General features: G+C 64.4%; 1 protein-coding gene and 1 long non-coding RNA gene across 5 annotated transcripts in view; one reads left to right on the top strand and one right to left on the bottom strand.

Annotated features, from left to right (window-relative positions):
* Nucleotides 1-17979, top strand: part of Cfap74 (cilia and flagella associated protein 74) — a 43148-nt gene extending 25169 nt beyond the window's left edge. For 2 of the 4 annotated variants that reach the window (XM_078025029.1, XM_078025031.1), the window contains exons 17-39: nt 495-662; nt 1502-1619; nt 3417-3493; nt 3953-4075; nt 5179-5300; nt 5831-5959; nt 6621-6708; nt 6936-7109; nt 10043-10176; nt 11315-11591; nt 12563-12661; nt 13352-13491; nt 13932-14066; nt 14200-14309; nt 14454-14509; nt 14617-14736; nt 15043-15198; nt 15922-16051; nt 16287-16441; nt 16650-16782; nt 16989-17149; nt 17234-17368; nt 17502-17979. In XM_078025029.1, the coding sequence (XP_077881155.1) occupies nt 495-662; nt 1502-1619; nt 3417-3493; nt 3953-4075; nt 5179-5300; nt 5831-5959; nt 6621-6708; nt 6936-7109; nt 10043-10176; nt 11315-11591; nt 12563-12661; nt 13352-13491; nt 13932-14066; nt 14200-14309; nt 14454-14509; nt 14617-14736; nt 15043-15198; nt 15922-16051; nt 16287-16441; nt 16650-16782; nt 16989-17149; nt 17234-17368; nt 17502-17603 (3042 nt within the window). In that variant the 3' untranslated portion in view covers nt 17604-17979. Of the gene's footprint in view, nt 1-494; nt 663-1501; nt 1620-3416; nt 3494-3952; nt 4076-5178; nt 5301-5830; nt 5960-6620; nt 6709-6935; nt 7110-10042; nt 10177-11314; nt 11592-12562; nt 12662-13351; nt 13492-13931; nt 14067-14199; nt 14310-14453; nt 14510-14616; nt 14737-15042; nt 15199-15921; nt 16052-16286; nt 16442-16649; nt 16783-16988; nt 17369-17501 lie in introns of those variants that run through there. The other 2 variants (XM_078025030.1, XM_078025032.1) reach the window with 2 other exon arrangements.
* LOC144367824 (uncharacterized) lies at nt 10035-19160 on the bottom strand. The gene is made up of 2 exons (XR_013427318.1): nt 18903-19160; nt 10035-10155 (listed from the first exon to the last, which is right to left on the bottom strand). It is a non-coding gene; the product is annotated as an uncharacterized LOC144367824 (long non-coding RNA).
* Nucleotides 19161-19166: the final 6 nt, after the last annotated feature.

Raw genomic sequence — 19166 nt, 5'->3', positions numbered from 1 at the left:
ACTGTCCCTGGGGAGAGGAGGCCCAGAGGGGCGGGGGACCAGAGCTGTGCCACAGGGCGGGGTCCTGAGCAGCTCAGGCCAGCCCCGACAGCCCGCGTCCAGACCCCGCCGGCCACCCGTGTCTCCTCTCCAGCAACCTCATGCCCCTGGGTAAGGGAGTTATAGGTCTGACTTTCCCTGACACTGGACTCAGGTGCCCCAGGTTGTCATGAGCCACACTCAGGTCTGCAGCTTCTGGGCTGGGCGTGTCCCTGGGTCATGCGGTGCCCTGCTGGTGCAAAGGTCTATGGTGGCCCTCTGTCCTGCCTGGAGCCAGGTGCAGGCTCCCCGTGAGGGGGAAGAAAGGCCAGGCTCCCGTGGTCCCTGGGGGCTTCAGGTGACCGGCGGGTGGCGACTTTGCAGTAGGCTCCGTGGTCCCCTGGCTTCTGCCGGGCCTGCCCCTGGTGCTGGACATGCTGCCAGCCCAGAGCGGCTTACTGTGGGTCCTTTGGCAGGTGTCCCTGGACAAGGAGCTCATCAGCTTTGGCAGCTACGTGGTGGGTGAGACCACATCCCGGACCATCACGCTGACCAACTCCGGGGGCCTCGGCACGAGCTTCAAGATTCTCCCAGCCTCCGAGGTCTACGAGACGGACGAAGAGTCCCTGCCCCTCCTGAAGATAGTGAGTGGGCTGCCGATTCTGACCCGCAGCGTGGCCACCCGAACACGGCCCCGTGTGTGTGAAAGTGGCTGTGAGACCCGCCAGTCGGCCGGGGACTGGGAGGGGACAGCACAGCGTGCCCCCTCAGGCGTGGGCTCAGGGCAGCAGCTAGGAGCACCAGGGCCACCCTCCCCGAGGCCCCCCAAAGCCCAGGCTGGGGGCGTGGCCCAGGAAGCATGGGGTGGGCCTCGTCTCCCAGGAGGGAGCCCTGGCCACAGCAGGGCGCAGGGTCGGTGGAGGAGCAGGTGGCCTGGCTCACTCAGCTCTAAGACTGGAACAGTCCTCCGGAAGCAGTGGGCTCCGACCCTCAGTCCTGCCTGCCCTCTGGGGTCTCACCCAGGGGAGGACAGAACCAACAGGGCAGCTGCTGCCTGGGCAGGGTGGAGAGCAGGGGCTTCGAGGGCAGGAGGTGGGAGCCTGGGGGCAGAGCTGCCCCTGGGCAGGCAGGGGACGGATCGTCTGGGCCCCCCTGGGCACCAGGGTTCTGGGCCACCGGTGAGGAGGAAGATGGACCGCCGGGCGGCGCAGAGCCTGCTCTGGAGCAGTGGCCGGGCAGGGCAGGTCGGGCTGGGCTCCCAGCTCAGAGGTGGCACCCGAGATGGGGTGTCCCTGCAGGGGACAGGAGGGGCTGTCCCGGCCAGATAAAGGAGGCGAGGGGTCAGAGCTGCCCCGGGGAGAGCCCTTGCTGTGCCTGAGACCCAGACGTGCAGAACAGGAGCCACAGACCCGGCCACAGCTTCCCATGGCCCCACCGGGGGTGCCTGGATGGAGGGGAGAGGTGAAGCTCCGTTCCCTTCCAGAGCAGCCTGTTCACCTGTGACGACAAGGGTCTCACCAGTGTGTCCGAGCAACAGCTGGAAGGCAACGGGACCTCCCCGCTGGACACCCAGAGCCAGAAAGAGTCGGACAAGATGGAGGGTGAGGGCACCCACACTCGTCCCTGCCTCGGCTCCCACGCTGCCCAGGACAGGCCGAGGGCAGGGACAGGAGGGCCACTCTGAACTCTCAGTGCAGCAGGGCAGCTCTGTGTGGACCACAGACCGAGGGCCCGAGAGCATGAAGCTGTGGAGTAGCACCCAGGGCTTCCATTTTAAGCAACAGTCCCCAAGAGAGTGACAGTCCCCAAGAGAGTGACAGTCCACAGGAAATCATTCATATGTTCAAATCCATCCTGGGCCCTGAAGGAGCGTGAGGCGTCCAGGAGCTGGGCAGTGCGCTGAGGGCCAGGGAGCCCTGACCACGGGCCGGGTCCCTGTCCGTGTCCACTGCAGAAGTGCACCCAGCACCCGGGGAGGCCCTGCCGACTTGTGGGTGTCCTGGTGCTGAGCTGGAGAGGGCAGCCCGGCCCGGCCCCGCGCCCAGCAGCCGCTGCCCCCTTCCCCGGCACTGCGGCTGACTCCCTGCTTCTTTCTGGGGCTTTCTGGGTGCCCCTGGAAGCCAGCAGTGAGCGGGCTCCCTGTTCCAGCCCTCCTGACGGCGAGGCCACCCGCGCCCCGTGCGCACGTCCTGCGGCACCATGTGGGCGTTTCTTCACAGACATTGCTCTGGGTGCCCTGGGCAGCCCGTGGGGTGGGCCACTGTGGCCAGCACCACCCCACACTCCCCACGCACCTCTGTGACCCCAGGTCGAGGCACACCTCTGTGCTTTCAGGAGCTGTTTCCAGGGACTTTCTAAAAGTGGCCGAGCTGGCCTAGGACCCCCCACCACGGGTGGCCGAGCTGTCCCGCGTGGCTGTCACTGGCCACACTGGGCCATTTACATCCACCCCTCCTCCACAGTAGAATCCATTCCTCCTTCACACAAGCCATGTTTCCACTGCTCAGCGGTGACCAGGGGCAGTGTTGGGCTGGACAGTCCAGAATCCTGCTGGACGGCACAGTCCAGGCCCTAGGATGTCCGCTGTATGGCCCACAGAGGAGGTCTGGCCAGGTCTGTTGTCCAGATCATCTGGACTCCTGGTGGCCTCCCGGGTCACTCGTCCCCCAGCCTGTTTCCCTGCATGAGAGCCAAGCTGCCCTCCTGCTTCCCTCTGGGGCCTTCTGGCTGCGTCCAGTCTGTCCCTAGGACTTGCTCTCGTAGCCCCGGTGCGACCTCTAAGACGTCTCTGCTTAAACCTAAGATTTCCAAACTTATCGATCATACGTGTGTGTGCGTGTGCACGTGACCTCCTTGTCCCAAAGTCATGGGGACCAGGACACAGCTCTGAGGTCAGGCTGGGGTCCAGCTGTGGGGCAGGGCTGCAGGTGCAGTTTTCCCTGTATGTGGCTGCTCTTCCTGGAGGCGTGTTGAAAGGACTTGGCTTTGCCCGTGGGCCTCATGGGTACTGTGGGCACGGCCGTTTCTGGTGCTGCCCTGCTCAGCTGACCAGCTGCCCCTCACTCAGCACGCCGCCCTGGCTGCTGTGGACTTAAGGCGCATGGTGAGCTGGGGAAACCTGTGTTGTGTTCCAGGAGAGTTGCTCGGGATAGCTTAGGTTCTTTGCATTTCCATATCAGTTTTAGAATCAGTAACGGGCACGGAGCTGAATCTGCCCATGGACAGCCTGTGGCACAGTGTGGTGCTGCTCCTCATCCGCTCTAGTTCTCTGCCTTCCCTCGGGGCTTCACAGTTCCTGGGGGGGAGGTCCCGCACGTCTGGGGTCTCTCAGATGTCTTTGACTCTTTCCAGGCAGTGACTGATGTCTGAATTGTTGCTCCTCTCCTCTTGCCTTCCAGAACAAGAGGGCACCTCTGCCACGGGGGGCTTGGGAATGCTTCCCAGCGAGGAGCAGGCAGAAATCACGCTGGGGGAGGTGAGCCCACCCCCTGCTCACACCCCGGCTGCCAGAGGCTGGACTGGGACCCGCCCCCCACCACCACCGGGCACCAGCCCAGCTGCGTCCTCCTCACCCCACCCCTGGGCCCTCCCACCTGCTTGGAGGCAGGCTGCAACTCAACCTCCAGGAACCTGCAGTCTCAGCCAGGGCAGTGCCCTGCCCCCCATGAGGACGGGGCTGGTTTGCGAATCAGAGGACACTGACCGCAGACCCTCCAGGATGGAGCGCAGTGTGAAGGCAGGAGCCAGGGGGAGGAGGGGAGGGGCAGGCTGCCTTCTCCCGCGGCAAGGACCCCATGGAAAGGCCAGGCTCCAGTGCCCGTGTGTCACCTCGTGGCCCCACAGACATGGTGCTGCCCCCGCCCTCCTGTGCTGTGGCTGCAGTAAGGGTCAGGCCAGGAGGCCTGCTGACCCGGGGCACCTCCCTTTCATGCAGATAACGGAGGGGGAGATCGGCCCTTTTAGCTCCATCAGAGTGCCCATCCTGTTCACCCCGGTCACCCCAGGGGAGGCCCAGACCAAGTTCAAGGTCGTGTTCAAGAATCCCAAGTGCCCAACAGTGAGTACCCCTGCTGCCACGCGGCCACACAGCCCCAGTGCTGGGAGGGCCCACGTCCACAGCCACGTGAGCCACCCTGCTCCTTGGACCGTGAGCTGGCGGCACAGACGGCTGGCACCCAAGCTGATTCACACTGGCACACACATGTAGCTTGCACATGATGCATGTGCACCAGCACACACATACATGTACACACATGCTCAAGCACACACATAGAACCCTTTTTCCATTCCTCTGTCTCTTTTTTTTTTTTTTTTTTGTCCTGGGGGTTGAACCCAGGGGTGCTCTTGCACTGAGCTACTCTTCTTACCCAGACTCCCCAGATCTCGGGAGTCAGAGTCTGGGGACAAAGTGACAGATGAGGAAATGATTGCCTCCACTCCTCCAGTGCCCCTGCAAGAATTCCGAGCTCTTCTGTACCTACAAGTTTGTATCAGGGATAAAATCTTCACACCTAATGGGTAAAATTTCTACGTTTTTCTGTATAGTGCATTATTGTGTAAGGGAAAATTGGGTTTTTGCTTTTTTGCAATGCTGGGGACGAAACCCAGGGCCTGTGCACACTTGGCAAGTGCTCTGTCACTGAGCCACCTCCCAGTTCTTTTTCAGATTTTAAGACAGGTTCTCAGGTGCACAGGCAGAACTTGTACTTGCAATCCTTCTGCCTCTGCCTCCCAGGTAGGTGGGCTTGGATACAGGTGGTGCCCCTGTTACGGGCTCTATTCTATTGTTTTAAGTTTGAAATTTTTGTTAATAAAAATCATTTTAACGTCTAGTGACACAAGGGGCTGGGGTGGTGGCTCAGTGGTGCAGCACTTGCCTGGCACGTGCGAGGCCCTGGGTTCGATCCTCAGCGTCACATAAAAACAAACAAACAAAAGTATCGTGTCTAACTACAACTAAATAAATAAATATTTTTTAAAGTATAGTGACATGAAAACATGCCTCAGAACTCTGAAATGTGGCCTGGTGTCATTACTGACCTTCCAACATTTATAATTTGAGTTACAAGAAGCCGACCCACTGAATTCTCCTGCTGAGCTCTCCCAGCGCTGGCTGCTGTGCCGGGGAGGACTCCCATTGAGTCACATGTCCAAATTCAGCTGTATTTCAGAGCCACAGGCGTGGCCCTGGATGTGCCAGTCTGGGTGCCCAAGCCCAACGTGGACTTGAAGATCTGCATGTACGACCGGCTCTACCAGGACTCCGTGCCCATTTACACGCGGTGAGCCCCCTGGTGGCCAGCAGGAGCGCCGCACCTGTGGACCCGCAGTAGCCCTTGCCAGGGGTCCCCTAGGATGACCAAGGCAGGAGATCCTGGACATCTGGGCGGTCCCAGGGTCACGGGGGTGGCCACCACAGGGAGGCTGCCCACCACGGCTGCCTCTGGCAGACCCCAGGGCAAGCAGGGTTAGAGCATCTGGCTTCCGCTGGCGGTCCTGACTGGGGGCCCTGCCACCCAGAACCTCCAGAGTGCCCAGACAGAGCCCTGGGCAGGGGGAGGCAGCGCCCCAGCCCCCTCCAGTTCCCTGTGCCCCTGGCAGGAGGTTCCCCCAAAAGCACTGCAGCCTCTCAAATCTGGGGCACATTTCAGTTATTTTGATTGTTAAGAATTTCCCGTCAGGTTTCATCTCAGAGAAAGTGACTCGTAAGAAGCAGCTGCAGAAGGTGCACGGGGTGCTCCTGTGAGCGCCTCGCCGTCAGGCCCGTCCGGGTCAGGCCTGGACCCTGACGGGCGCCCTGTGACCTGCTTAGATCCAAGGTGGCCCTGCGCCTGAAGTTCGAGGTGTGCAGGGAGCTGCGAGGCCACATGGAGCTGCTGCCCGAGATGGGCTACATCCAGGCCCAGTCGTCCTACTCAGTGCAGCTCAAGTTCCTGCCCCGGTGGGTCTCCTCAGCCCTGGGCCCGGCTCAGGGTCTGGGCACAGGCTGTCGGCTGGACCCGTGGGCCAGCGGCTGGGCGGGAGCAGGGTGCTGGCCGGCTGAGGAAGCAGAGCTGTGGGACTTGCCTGGGGGCCAGGCATCATGGCCACGGGCGGTTTTTTCTTTCCTTCTGGTATTTCCCCCCAATATTCCTATAATGATTCGAATTTCCTTTTGTAATCAGAGAGCAGACCGTTTTATTGTTTTATTTATTGGACCCAAGGAGACTTGACCACTGAGCTACAGCTCAAGTCCTACCTGGAGGCTGGGTCTTGCTAAGCTACCAAGGCTGGCCTCTGACTTTCCTGCTGCCTCCGCCTCCCGAGCCTCGGGAGTGCAGGGGTGTGCCACCGCGCCCGGCCAGAGCAGACCCTGTTCTACACTGACTTGGCAAGGGGCTGTGTAGGACTTGGCTAGGGGGCACTCCCGTCCACCTGGAACACAGCTGCTGAGCCTGCTTGTTGATTTAAGTCCAGCTGTGTGTGTGCTCGGCCTCCTGGAGAAGCTGCGCACCTGGGTCCCCTGTGGTGTGGCTCTGAGGGTGTCAGAGCACCAGTTGGGCCAGCCTCCCCATCGTCTCCCGACAAGGAAGAGAGGTGAGTTGGTGTGCGCTCTCCTGCAGGCACTCCCTCCCCGAGGATGCTGGCAAGTACTTTGACAAGGAGAGCAGAGTCCTGGAGGCTCCGATGACCATCTGGGTGGCCGACCAGGTCTGCACAGGGCTCTTCCTGGGAGGGACGCTGGCCCCCGGGGAATGGAGCAGTGCTCAGGGGGCCAGGCCCTGAACCCAGTGAGGCCTCCGCGGCAGCGCCTGGCTGCAGCGCCCATCCTCGCCTTCTGTGGCCTGCCGGGCAGCTCTGCCTCCTGCCACCCGGCACCTGCACAGCAGGCGAGGGGGACGGTGCTCGGGGACACTTACCCACCCTTTGTGCCACAGATAAAGCCAGTGGGCTTCACCGTGCAGGCCATCGTCACCACCTCTGACCTGGAGCTCAGCCCCTCGGAGCTGGACTTTGGCCACTGCACCATCTACGAGGCCATCAGGGCCGAGATCACTCTCTACAACCACTCGCTCCTGCCCCAGGAGTTTGGGTTCATGGGACTCCCCAAGGTGCCCGCTGAGCTCAGCCCCAGACGCGGCTCCCAGGCACCAGCCACCTCCTGCCTGCACACCCTGCCCGACCCTCTCCCGGTCCCTGCCGCCCTGCCCACTGTCCCTCTCCCTGGCCCTGCCGCCCTGCCCCGCCGTCCCTCTCCCGGGCCCTGCCTCCCTGCCCACTGTCCCTCTCCCGGGCCCTGCCGCCCTGCCCAGCCGTCCCTCTCCCGGGCCCTGCCGCCCTGCCCAGCCGTCCCTCTCCTGGTCCCTGCCGCCCTGCCCACTGTCCCTCTCCCTGGCCCTGCCTCCCTGCCCACTGTCCCTCTCCCCGGCCCTGCCTCCCTGCCCACTGTCCCTCTCCCCGTCCCTGCCACCCTGCCCAGCCGACCCTCTCCCGGTCCCTGCCGCCCTGCCCACTGTCCCTCTCCCGGGCCCTGCCTCCCTGCCCAGCCGTCCCTCTCCTGGTCCCTGCCACCATGCCCACTGTCCCTCTCCTGGTCCCTGCCTCCCTGCCCAGCCGTCCCTCTCCCGGGCCCTGCCGCCCTGCCCAGCCGTCCCTCTCCCGGGCCCTGCCGCCCTGCCCACTGTCCCTCTCCCGGGCCCTGCCGCCCTGCCCAGCCGACCCTCTCCCGGGCCCTGCCGCCCTGCCCAGCCGTCCCTCTCCCAGGCCCTGCCGCCCTGCCCAGCCGTCCCTCTCCCGGGCCCTGCCGCCCTGCCCACTGTCCCTCTCCCCGGCCCTGCCGCCCTGCCCAGCCGTCCCTCTCCCGGGCCCTGCCGCCCTGCCCCGCCGTCCCTCTCCCGGGCCCTGCCCACTGTCCCTCTCCCGGGCCCTGCCGCCCTGCCCACTGTCCCTCTCCTGGGCCCTGCCCACTGTCCCTCTCCCGGGCCCTGCCACCCTGCCCAGCCGTCCCTCTCCCGGGCCCTGCCGCCCTGCCCCGCCGTCCCTCTCCCGGGCCCTGCTGCCCTGCCCACTGTCCCTCTCCCAGGCCCTGCCGTCCTGCCCAGCCGTCCCTCTCCTGGTCCCTGCCTCCCTGCCCACTGTCCCTCTCCCTAGCCCTGCCTCCCTGCCCACTGTCCCTCTCCCCGTCCCTGCCACCCTGCCCAGCCGACCCTCTCCCGGGCCCTGCCGCCCTGCCCACTGTCCCTCTCCCGGGCCCTGCCTCCCTGCCCAGCCGTCCCTCTCCTGGTCCCTGCCACCATGCCCACTGTCCCTCTCCCGGTCCCTGCCGTCCTGCCCAGCCGTCCCTCTCCTGGTCCCTGCCTCCCTGCCCACTGTCCCTCTCCCTGGCCCTGCCTCCCTGCCCACTGTCCCTCTCCCCGTCCCTGCCACCCTGCCCAGCCGACCCTCTCCCGGGTCCTGCCGCCCTGCCCAGCCGTCCCTCTCCTGGTCCCTGCCACCATGCCCACTGTCCCTCTCCCGGTCCCTGCCGTCCTGCCCAGCCGTCCCTCTCCTGGTCCCTGCCTCCCTGCCCACTGTCCCTCTCCCCGGCCCTGCCTCCCTGCCCACTGTCCCTCTCCCGGGCCCTGCCTCCCTGCCCAGCCGTCCCTCTCCTGGTCCCTGCCACCATGCCCACTGTCCCTCTCCCGGTCCCTGCCGCCCTGCCCAGCCGTCCCTCTCCCGGGCCCTGCCGCCCTGCCCACTGTCCCTCTCCTGGGCCCTGCCTCCCTGCCCAGCCGTCCCTCTCCTGGTCCCTGCCACCATGCCCACTGTCCCTCTCCCGGTCCCTGCCGCCCTGCCCAGCCGTCCCTCTCCCGGTCCCTGCCACCATGCCCACTGTCCCTCTCCCGGTCCCTGCCGCCCTGCCCAGCCGTCCCTCTCCCGGTCCCTGCCGCCCTGCCCAGCCGTCCCTCTCCCGGGCCCTGCCGCCCTGCCCACTGTCCCTCTCCCGGGCCCTGCCGTCCTGCCCAGCCGTCCCTCTCCCGGGCCCTGCCGCCCTGCCCAGCCGTCCCTCTCCCGGGCCCTGCCGCCCTGCCCAGCCGTCCCTCTCCCGGTCCCTGCCGCCCTGCCCAGCCGTCCCTCTCCCGGGCCCTGCCGCCCTGCCCAGCCGTCCCTCTCCGGTCCCTGCCGCCCTGCCCACTGTCCCTCTCCCCGTCCCTGCCGCCCTGCCCAGCCGTCCCTCTCCCGGGCCCTGCCGCCCTGCCCAGCCGTCCCTCTCCCGGGCCCTGCCGCCCTGCCCAGCCGTCCCTCTCCCGGGCCCTGCCGCCCTGCCCAGCCGTCCCTCTCCCGGGCCCTGCCGCCCTGCCCAGCCGTCCCTCTCCCGGGCCCTGCCGCCCTGCCCAGCCGTCCCTCTCCCGGGCCCTGCCGCCCTGCCCAGCCGTCCCTCTCCCGGGCCCTGCCGCCCTGCCCAGCCGTCCCTCTCCCGGGCCCTGCCGCCCTGCCCAGCCGTCCCTCTCCCGGGCCCTGCCGCCCTGCCCAGCCGTCCCTCTCCCGGGCCCTGCCGCCCTGCCCAGCCGTCCCTCTCCCGGGCCCTGCCGCCCTGCCCAGCCGTCCCTCTCCCGGGCCCTGCCGCCCTGCCCAGCCGTCCCTCTCCCGGGCCCTGCCGCCCTGCCCAGCCGTCCCTCTCCCGGGCCCTGCCTCCCTGCCCAGCCGACCCTCTCCTGGTCCCTGCCGCCCTGCCCACTGTCCCTCTCCTGGTCCCTGCCGCCCTCCCTGGTCCTCATCTCCCCAGCTCTCTCCCTCTCCTGGCGGGGGGCACCCATGGAGCTCCGGACCCTCACCCATCCCTGCCTTCCAGAACTTTCCCTTCCCGGGCTGCCCCCACATCCACTCTCACACACATTTGCTCACATCTGTGGCGTGCACACACACACAGGATCTCAGGCACACTCACCTGCGACCCCGTCTCACAGCCGTGTGCCTCACACCTGCCCTGCACGTGGGTCCACACGCCCACACACTGCTGACCTGCACCGTCTTCACTGTGGACTTGGTGTCTTCCATTTCCCAGTTTGTGGACGTCCAGCCCAACGATGGCTTTGGGACAGTCCTGCCCCTGGAGGCTCTGCAGCTGGACGTGATCTTCCAGCCCACCAAGGCCAGGGAGTACAGCTTCGAGCTGGTCTGCAAGTCGGAGGTGAACAGGTGAGCCTGCCGCCCGGCCCCCACGGGGGGCAGCCGAGAGCCCATGTGCGACTTTCACACGCTTGACACACTCCTATTTTTCAATTAGTTGAATACTAATAATCATGTGACTATGTCCACCCAGAGCGATATTTTTTAATATTTAGAGCCTGTGTCACAGATTATTGGAATGTTTCAGCAACACATTTTCATTATGGAACAAGATGACAAGATAATCAGTACCACCCTTTAAAGCATAAAAAGGAACGCATCCGGGGCTGGGAACACCTGCCTGGCAGGCACTGGGCCCCAGGTTCAAACCCCAGCACCCCCCACACACCACGGGATAAAAGCTACGGGGGAAGCCAGGCGTGGAGGCGGCACCTGTAATCCCCGGGCCTCAGAAGACGGAGGCAAGAGGATTGCAAGTTCAAGGCCGTTCTCACACCTTAGCAGGACCCCACCTCCAAAGTGGCCAGGCTGGGGGTGGAGCTCAGCGGTAAGGCACCCCCAGGTTCAAATAAACAAGTAGGTAAATGCTGATGGGGAACGTGCTGTGGCCACAGAAGCACAAAGAAAACACGGACGTGAACTCTCCCGTGGTCAAAGAGGGGCACCTCACGGGGCATGGCGGTCTACCTCTGTAACCTCAGAGACTCGGGAGGCTGAGGCAGGAAGATTCCAAGTTTGAGGCCAGCCTCAGCAACTTAGGGAGAGCCTCAGAAACTTAGCAATATCATTGTATCAGAATAAAAAATAAAATAAAAAGGGCCAGGAGGTGTGGCTCTGTGACAGAGCACCCCTGGGTTCAGTCTCTAGTGCACCCCCCAAAAATGAGAATTTCTGTTCTTGTTCTTTAACAGAAGGTGGCAGGAATCATTGTGGTATGCAGGACTCCCTGCCTCTATTTAGAGATTTATCAGTTTTAATTTTAAATGTGAATAAATATTTAAAATAACGAGCCACAGATCGCCTCCTTTACAATCCCCTCGGCTTGTTTTAGCCATCTACCAAAGCCGTGCACAGGGAGGCAGGGTGTTTCCCGTGTATCCACAGGGTAGCAGGCCACTGTGGCGACTGCAGGAGCAGGTCCGGGCCACCCTCCTGGCACGTGGAGGCCCTGCTGTGGCTGGGCACTGCTCACACCGGTGACTTGCAGGTGCTTCAAGCTGTCCTGCCGAGCTGTGGGAGTCCGCCCGCCTCTGGAGCTGTCCCACTACCAGATCAAGTTTGCGGCCACCTCCCTGTACGACACCTCCGTGGCCAGGCTGCATGTCATCAACCCCCACCCGGGTGGGAGCTCCCTGCCCCGCTCGGGGGCCCGGGTCAGCTCAGAGGAGGCTCCCGCCGGGGGGGCCACGTCTTTTGAGTTTCTGTTGCCCTCGGACTTGCCCATCACCATCTCACCCTTGGTGGGGACCGTGTTGCCAGGAAAGGTGAGCAGGGCCCAGTGCAGTGGGCTGGAGGCGGAGGCCGCCCTGCGGGCTGGGGTGCCTGGTGAGACCCGCCCTGGCACACAGGGACTTAGCCCCAGCAGGGCTGGGGAAGCCTACACAGCCACCGAGGGGGGGTTGGGCCACGTGCCCTCGCCCACCTGCCCTCGGCCACCTGACCGGCAGGCAGGGAGCACCCCCGGCAGCTGCCCCAGCAGGCACATGTCGGGGGGCTCAAGAAGGGTGGGCAGACCTCAGACCACTGAACGAGACCTCACAGTGGATGGGCACGGGGAGGCTCAGGAGGGCCTGTCCAGGAGCCCAGGTGCTCTGCCTGGACCCAGCAGGGCTTCTCTCAGTGGATACAGGCATGTAACATGCTGCTCACTAAACAGAAATGCTACTTAGATCAGGGTGTCCGAGTGGGTGCTGCAGGTGTAGCTGTCTCTCCCTCTCCCTCCCTCCTCCTCTCCCTCCCTCCTCCTCTCTCCCTCTGTCCCATCCTGTGCCGAGCAGGTGGGTGGGGTGGAGAGTGAGCTGGACACTGTCCTGAGGAAGACTTCTCCTGGGACCCGCTGCAGGCGGGCTGACAGAGCCCAGAGGGGAAAGGCTGGTGCACACAGGGAACAGAACTCGCCCGGGCACTCGGGCTGGAAAGGAAGTTTCCTTCTCACTCGAGCCTCAGGGACAGTGGGTGAGGTCCTGGCCACTCGGGACCCTGCCCTCAGTGCCCACCCACATGGTGGAAGGCTGGGTATCCTGTGCTGCAGCCCACCCCCTTTTCTTTGGGGCGGTGGTGGTGGGGCCTTCCTGGAAGGGGCACGTCTAGGCTGAAATCTCAAAGTGGGGAGCTGTTAGGAGTACCCAGGGCCAAGGGAAGGAGCAGGGAGCTGAGGAGGGCAGTGCACCAGCAAGGGCCACCGGTGCCCCCTGGGCTCCTGGAGCAGGGTGGCAGTCCCAGTGTCTCCCTGCAGAGATGCCTGGTCCAGGTGGCCTTCCGGCCTGTGCTGTCCCATGAGGTAATCCACGAGGAAGCTCTCCAGATCCTCAACAAAGAAATTCAGAACAAACTGGTGCGTGGAGCCCCCAGGGAGGGGCAAGGTGGGCATGGGGGAGGGGGGTGGTGCAGGAGCGCAGGGCAGACTCCGGCACTGTCTCAAGAGGGCAGAAGGTCTTCTTGAAGACCCCTCCCTCCTCCTGAAAGCAGCACCGGGCAGTGGGAGTTGGGCCACCCCAGAGGGTGGCCAGGCCTTCGACGTGGGCAGGACTGGGATAAGTGCAAGGGCAGCCTCCCTCCACCACCAGGGGAAGGCACAGGAGCTGCCTCAGGGAGACGTGCCCCACAGACGGCCGGGCACACTGCACTGACCCTGGAGAGCTGTGTGGCCGCTCCTGACTGGCCATGTGTTTTCTGTGGTGCACACCTAGGGAGCATAGGCTTTCTGCAGGTGGAGAGGCTCAGAGAGGCTCCACAGACTCCCTGTCCCTCTTTGCCTCAATTTCCCCATTGCAGACGTGAGTCAGTGGGCAGTCTGGGGTCTCTGCACTGGGGCTCATGGCTTGACCCCCAAACCCTGCCCTTGGCCTCTCCTGGAGGCAGTTCCTGGGTCCTGTCTGCTCCAGAGCTGAACTGGTGGGGCCTGCCCCTCAGCAGTCAGCTGGGCCTGCGAGACGGGCCCTGGGGGAGCCTCAGGGGCAGTGTGGGGTCTGCAGACACAGGGCAGAGCGCCTGAACAGCCCCACAGCCAGCTGCCCCCTCGCAGTTCCGAAAGGATACATTCAGCCAGAAGAAGGAGCTGTGGAGACAGTCCCTCTCTGTGCTCCGACCGCGGACCCGGGAACGGATGCTGCAGGCTGTCACCTCCCACGCCCCCCAGCAGGAGAAGCAGGAGCTCAGGGTCAGGTGGGCCGGGAGAGGTGGGCCCCAGTGGGCTTCCCCACAGGCCGCCGCCGCACAGCTGCCTGAGACTCGCGCTGGAGGTCAAGGCCTGCGGGCTCCCAGCACCCATCCAGGGGCTCCCTCCTGGGCACCGGCTGCCGTTCTTGGGCCTGGTCACCCTCTGAAGAGGTCCCCTCCCTAGGCTGACTCCAGGGGCTGGAGCAGGGAGGAGCTCCCCGGCCGGAGGAGGGGGGGACCCGCTCATCGCAGAGCAGAGGGCAGCCACCACCCAGGACCCTGACCCCTGTAGTCCCCCCTGGAGAGGCCACTTGAGCCCAGGGTCCTAGGAAGCGGGTCCTTGGGGACCCCTTTCGTGGAGCTCAGGGGGCTCAGCCCAGCAGGGACCTGTGGCCCAGGTGGGCCGTGAGCAGGGGCCACAGCACACTTTGTCCCTCTCGTTCCAGTTCCCATGAGTACCAGGTGGCTCAGTCTGCCCTGGTCCGGACTTTCCAGGCGAAGTTTGACAAGTTTGTGGTCCCATGTGTCGTGGCCAGTGGTGACGTCAAGGACAGGAAGGGATCAGAGCCCCTAAGTTTCAGGTGTGGGACACTGAGCCAGGAAGGGGCAGGGTTAGCTGCAAACTTGCTGTCCCTCCTCAACTCCTGAGCAGACCTGGAGCCCGGGTGGGCCTGGCGGCCCTGCTGTGCCTCCAGCGTGCCCTTGCCTACCCAGCCCCCACAACACCCTGTACCTGGAGCTGTGGTGTCCAGCCGTGGTTCCGTCTATCGTGGTGACGTCTAACAAAGGCAAGACCACCTTCAACTTTGGCGACATTGCTGTAGGTGAGTCCCGACTGACCCTGACATCAGCAGCCCTCCTTCCCCAGCCCAGGGACCCAGACCTACCCAGCCCCCACCAGCCATGCTCCACCCGGGGGACAGCCGCTCCTTGGGCCAGGACTGACAGGACTCTCCCTGCCGTTTCAGGACACCGTGGCATAAAGAAGATCTCCCTCCAGAACATCTGCCCCGAGGACCTGGCCGTATCCTGGCCCACACCTGGCGCAGGCGGCCCCGGGGCGGGAGCAGGTCTGGGTGGGGCTGGGCCAGGCCGGAGCCGTGGGGCCTCCCTCCTTGACGTGGGCCTCAGGTGGAGTTCTCGGTGCTGAACCCCAGCGGCCCCTTCGCTCTGCTGAACCCCTTCAGCAAGCTGTGCTCAGGCGAGACCCAGGTGCTGATGCTGTCCTTCTCACCCCGCGAAAGCCTGCTGGTGAGCGCCAGCCCCCAGACCCTCAGAGCCAGGGTCCTGGGAAGCAGGTGTGGCCTTGGGAGTCCCCGGCTGCAGCCCTGGGCTCTGGGCACTGTGGTCACCACGGCGCCCTCAGGCCCGGACTGATGCAGCCGTCTGAGCAGCAGACCCTCCTCATGCCCTGGCTGGCACGTCAGGGGGGGCGAGGGTCTCAGGGCTGTTCTGCAGGGGCAGGCCACCAGGCCGCTGCTCACAGCCAGAACTAGGGCTCACCACGTGCCTGGCAGACAGGAGGCTGCTCCTGGCTAAGGGACGTGGTCTCCTTAGGCTCATGAGACACTGGACATCATCAGCAAGAAAGGCACCCTCACGCTCACCCTCACGGGCCTGGGCGTGGCGTCCATGGTCTCCTGCTCCATTGAAGGCAATGTGCTCAGCATGGGCTATGTGCTGGCCAGAGAGTCCATCTCCTCGAGTTTCAAGGTGAACAGTCCTGCCAGGGGTCAGCCCGGCTTTTAGAAGGCCCAGCTGGCTGGGGAGCCAGAGAGGCTCAGGCTATCCCCAGCTGCTGCCCTCTCGAGCAGGGGACCTGGGGCCCTGGCTTCCGCAAAAGCTGAGGTGGTCCCTTCCTGCGCCCTCTGCCTCGGGGCCTCCGCTTGGAGCCCTCGGCCACCACCCTCCTGCTTTGTACTGAGGGGCAGGAAGTCTATCAGACCTCCAGGAAGAGGCCCCCCCGTCCTGTGGGCCCCCGTGCCTGAGGGAGGTCCCGACTCCTGCTGCCCCTCTGAGGGGTGCCCCAGTCTGGGGCTCAAGCAGCTTGAGAGGAGCTCTGCCTCCCAGGCTGCTCAGGTGGGATCCGGAGCGGAGCCAGGGTGGAGGTCCTGTTCAGAAGGGCTCTCGGGGGCAGTGAGGGCGGGCGAGAGACAGTTAGAGAGGAGCTCTGCCTTCAGGACTGAGGGCAGCACCGAGCCGGTCACAGGGCTGGACAGGAAAGTCGGCCACCGACTTGGGCAAGAGCTAAGGTGGGATGGAGGAGCTAACCAAAGCCAAAAGCACTGGTTGGAGACACAGCCAAGTGGAACTGGGAGGTGTAGCTACCTGGTCCCCAGTGGAGTGCCGCTGCAGGCCACCAGATGACAGGCACTGACTACAGGGAGAGGACAGCCCAGGTGCGGGCCAGTTAGTGACACCAGGCCCTCCCGGCAGCTGCAGAACGACTCCTCGCTCCCCATCAAGTTCTCCCTGCGGCTGGAGAGCCTCTCCAGCACCAGGGCCCTGGCCCGACAGCAGCTGCCTCAGTTCCTGGCCTCACCCACCCAGAGGACGGACTTGGTTGGTGAGCTGCTGGGGCTGTGAGGACGGTGCCGGGTGGGCTGCACCTGAAGGGGAGCCTGGAGCTTCAGGAGTGCGGGGGCTGTGGGCAGGACGGGCGGCTGGGCTGGGGGCTCAGGAAGTGGGGGGGACTGGTGTGCAGAGGCACAGGGCCAGAGCGGGAGTCGGGTGGGGAGGTGCTGAGGCTGCAGGTGGAGTTCCAGCAGCAGGACTGGGGACATCCAGTGCCCGACCCGCAGGCCCACAGAACCACAGTGGCCAGAGCGTATTCAGTGTGGTCCCAGTGGAAGGTGTCATGGAGCCAGGGAAGGCGCAGGACTTCACTGTGACCTTCAGCCCGGACCACGAGAGCCTCTACTTCTCTGACCGGCTCCAAGTGGTGCTCTTCGGAAAGGTGCTCCAGGGGACAGCGCCCCCTCCTCCAGGCACCTGCCCCTCCCTAACCCTCCCCTGTGCCTCCCACGTCCCAGGCCAAGGGCACCACATGGGGGGTCATCAGGTGGACAGTCCAGCACCACTGGTCCTAGGGGGCTCCAGTCTGGGCCAGCTTTAGGCCCTGCCTTGGAACTAGAGGGACAGACAACTATGCTTCTCGTCCCCAGAAAATCTCCCACCAGATCCTCCTGCAGGGTGCCGCCCGGGAGCACATGATGTTTGTGGAGGGCGGGGACCCCCTGGACGTGCCCGTGGAGTCTCTCGCTGTGACGTCTGCCCTCGACCCAGAGCACAGAGAGGGTGAGCCTGGCCTGGGGAGGGGAGAGGAGGTCACAGCCACCTCCGGGAGGAGCCGGCAAGTGGGCACACCCAGGCCCCGCAGAGGAGGGCAGGGATTCCCTGCTCATCACCTGCAGAGCCAGGCAGGACTGGCTCTGCCAACCAGCCGCCCTCCAGCCCTCTGCCTGACCCTCGGCAACTGCCCTTACTGCCCTGGGACCCACCAGAGTGGTCCCAGCTAGGCCCTCCCTCTCCAGACGTGGAGGAGCTGAAACCCATCCTGCTGACCCTGGACTACGTCCAGTTTGACGCAGACACACCGGCCCCACCCGCCACCCGGGAGCTGCAGGTGGGCTGCATCAGGACCACCCAACCATCTCCAAAGAAGGTGATGGCACCCCTGGCCTTCCCTGCCCTGGGCAGCCCTGGCCTCTCCTGGCCTTGACCCTCTAGCTATGCCGACGCCCTGCAGATGGTGGAGTTCAGCCTGGACAGTGTCCCGTGGCTGCAGCACAAGGGCTTCTCCATCGAGCCTTCCAAGGGCATGGTGGAGCGCGGACAGACCAAGACCATCAGCATCTCCTGGGTGCCCCCTACTGACTTTGATGTAGGTGCCGGAGGGAGCTCCAGCTGGGAGGGTGTCGGGGCAAGACAGGCAGAACGGCAGGAAAGAGGGGCCTCTGCCTGTCTTGGCTGAGACCAGCTGAGAGCCCCCTCCTTCCTATTCCCTCCTGTTCTAGCCGGACCATCCTCTCATGGTATCAGCCCTGTTGCAGCTCAAAGGGGACGTGAAGGAGACCTACAAGGTCATCTTTGTAGCCAATGTGGTGACTGGCCCCTGAGACCAAGGAGCAGCTCCATGAGCCCCTCGCATTCTCCCATCCACCCCTAAAGCCCTCAGAGGCTGTCGGCCTGGCCCAACACCCCAGGGGCCGGGACCTGGGCATCCCCTGCTGGGCAGGTTCAAATAGTCAGCCTCCTGAATGGCCCCACGACCAGGGTTCGCCAATCCACAGCCACTTCCTGCTGCACAGGACTCAACAAGCCCAAGGCCCAAGAGCACCCCTCTCCCTGAGCCCTCAGAACCAGGGATAAGTCTTGGTCAGCTCACACTGCTCCTGGCCAGAGACCCACACTCACCAGAGCCTGCCCAGACTTCAGAGGCCCCTAGGAAAGCCACCCCCACAAGCCTGTCAATAAACTCCAGGAGCCAACCACGCCACTGCAGTATGGATGACCAGCCCAGTGGACAGGATAGAGCTCTGGGAAGTAGCCCCTACACACCTGCGTGCGTGCACATTTATGAAGCAGCAGCCTGCTGGGCGGGGACCTCCTGGATGGTGGGAATCTGCCCAAACACAGGGAGATGCCCAAACCTGGTTCACAGGGACAACAGCAGGCAGCACAGGGTGCTGGGGGCACAGGATTGGAGATGGGACTGACCCAGGCTCCCAGTGGTACAGGGAGGAGGGACTCCAAAATCCAGGGCAGGCCCCTTAGTCCTCCTGGGACCTCCAAAGTCCCAGGACCCTGGCCTCAAACAAGGATTTAGCAAATATGTCGAGGCCCGGCTCACCGGTACTCCTCACTCCCCCTCCAGGGGCCACAATGAGGCCCAGCTTGTGAGTTGGGTTCCACTTGTCTGAGAACCCTGGATTCTGCTTTCTGGGTTCTGATCCACCCTCCAAGGGAGAAGATCACTTCCAGCCCTGAGATGCTCCTACACCCCACCTACCACCTGCTAGCTCTTTTCCTCAAGAGAGTGACTTGCTGGGCACAAAGCCAGCCTGGCCCCCTGCCATCCCAACCCAGGGCCAGCCATCAGGAGCAAATGGAGGGGTAGTGTCTCTGGTGCCTGCCCAGTGCCCTTGGCATCAGAAGCCGGTTGTTGCCTCTGAGTGACATGGACGCTGTAGCATTTTGCAGGATTTCTGTCCAGAAGACCAAAGAGTGACAGACTCAGGCCCCTTGTTGCCCCCACTAGGGCTGACCAGCATTGACTGCCCCCCCTCCCCGCCCCCAGACCCTAGATGTGCTTCCTGGCCAGATGGGAGGGGGTGGCAGGGTCCACTGGCCATGTCAGGCCTCAGAAGGAGGTACTCCACGGAAGATTCTCCCTCCTGTGAGACAGCAGAGCATACCTGGCTCAGGACTCCAGGCTCTGGCCCAGACTCGGGCTGTGCTTGGGTGTCCACTCCTCCTTCCACTCCGGTGCTGGCCCTGCCAGATCAAGCACAGTCAAGGCAGGAGGAAGGAGGGTCAGCAGCCAAGCTCAGCCAGTTGCAGGACAGGCCAGCGCAGCACCAAGGAGACCTAGCGGCACAGGGCCTAGGAGGCCCACTTCAAGCCTGGGTGACCCTGGGCCTGGGAGGCACGGGGCGGGCGGGGCTGCCAGGAGCCCGGCG

This window comes from Ictidomys tridecemlineatus, chromosome 11 (genome assembly GCF_052094955.1).
Source record: "Ictidomys tridecemlineatus isolate mIctTri1 chromosome 11, mIctTri1.hap1, whole genome shotgun sequence".
In the NCBI taxonomy this organism is placed as follows: domain Eukaryota; kingdom Metazoa; phylum Chordata; class Mammalia; order Rodentia; family Sciuridae; genus Ictidomys; species Ictidomys tridecemlineatus.
The sequence above is the reverse complement of the archived record's forward strand: the minus strand, read 5'-3'. Positions and strand labels throughout refer to the sequence as shown.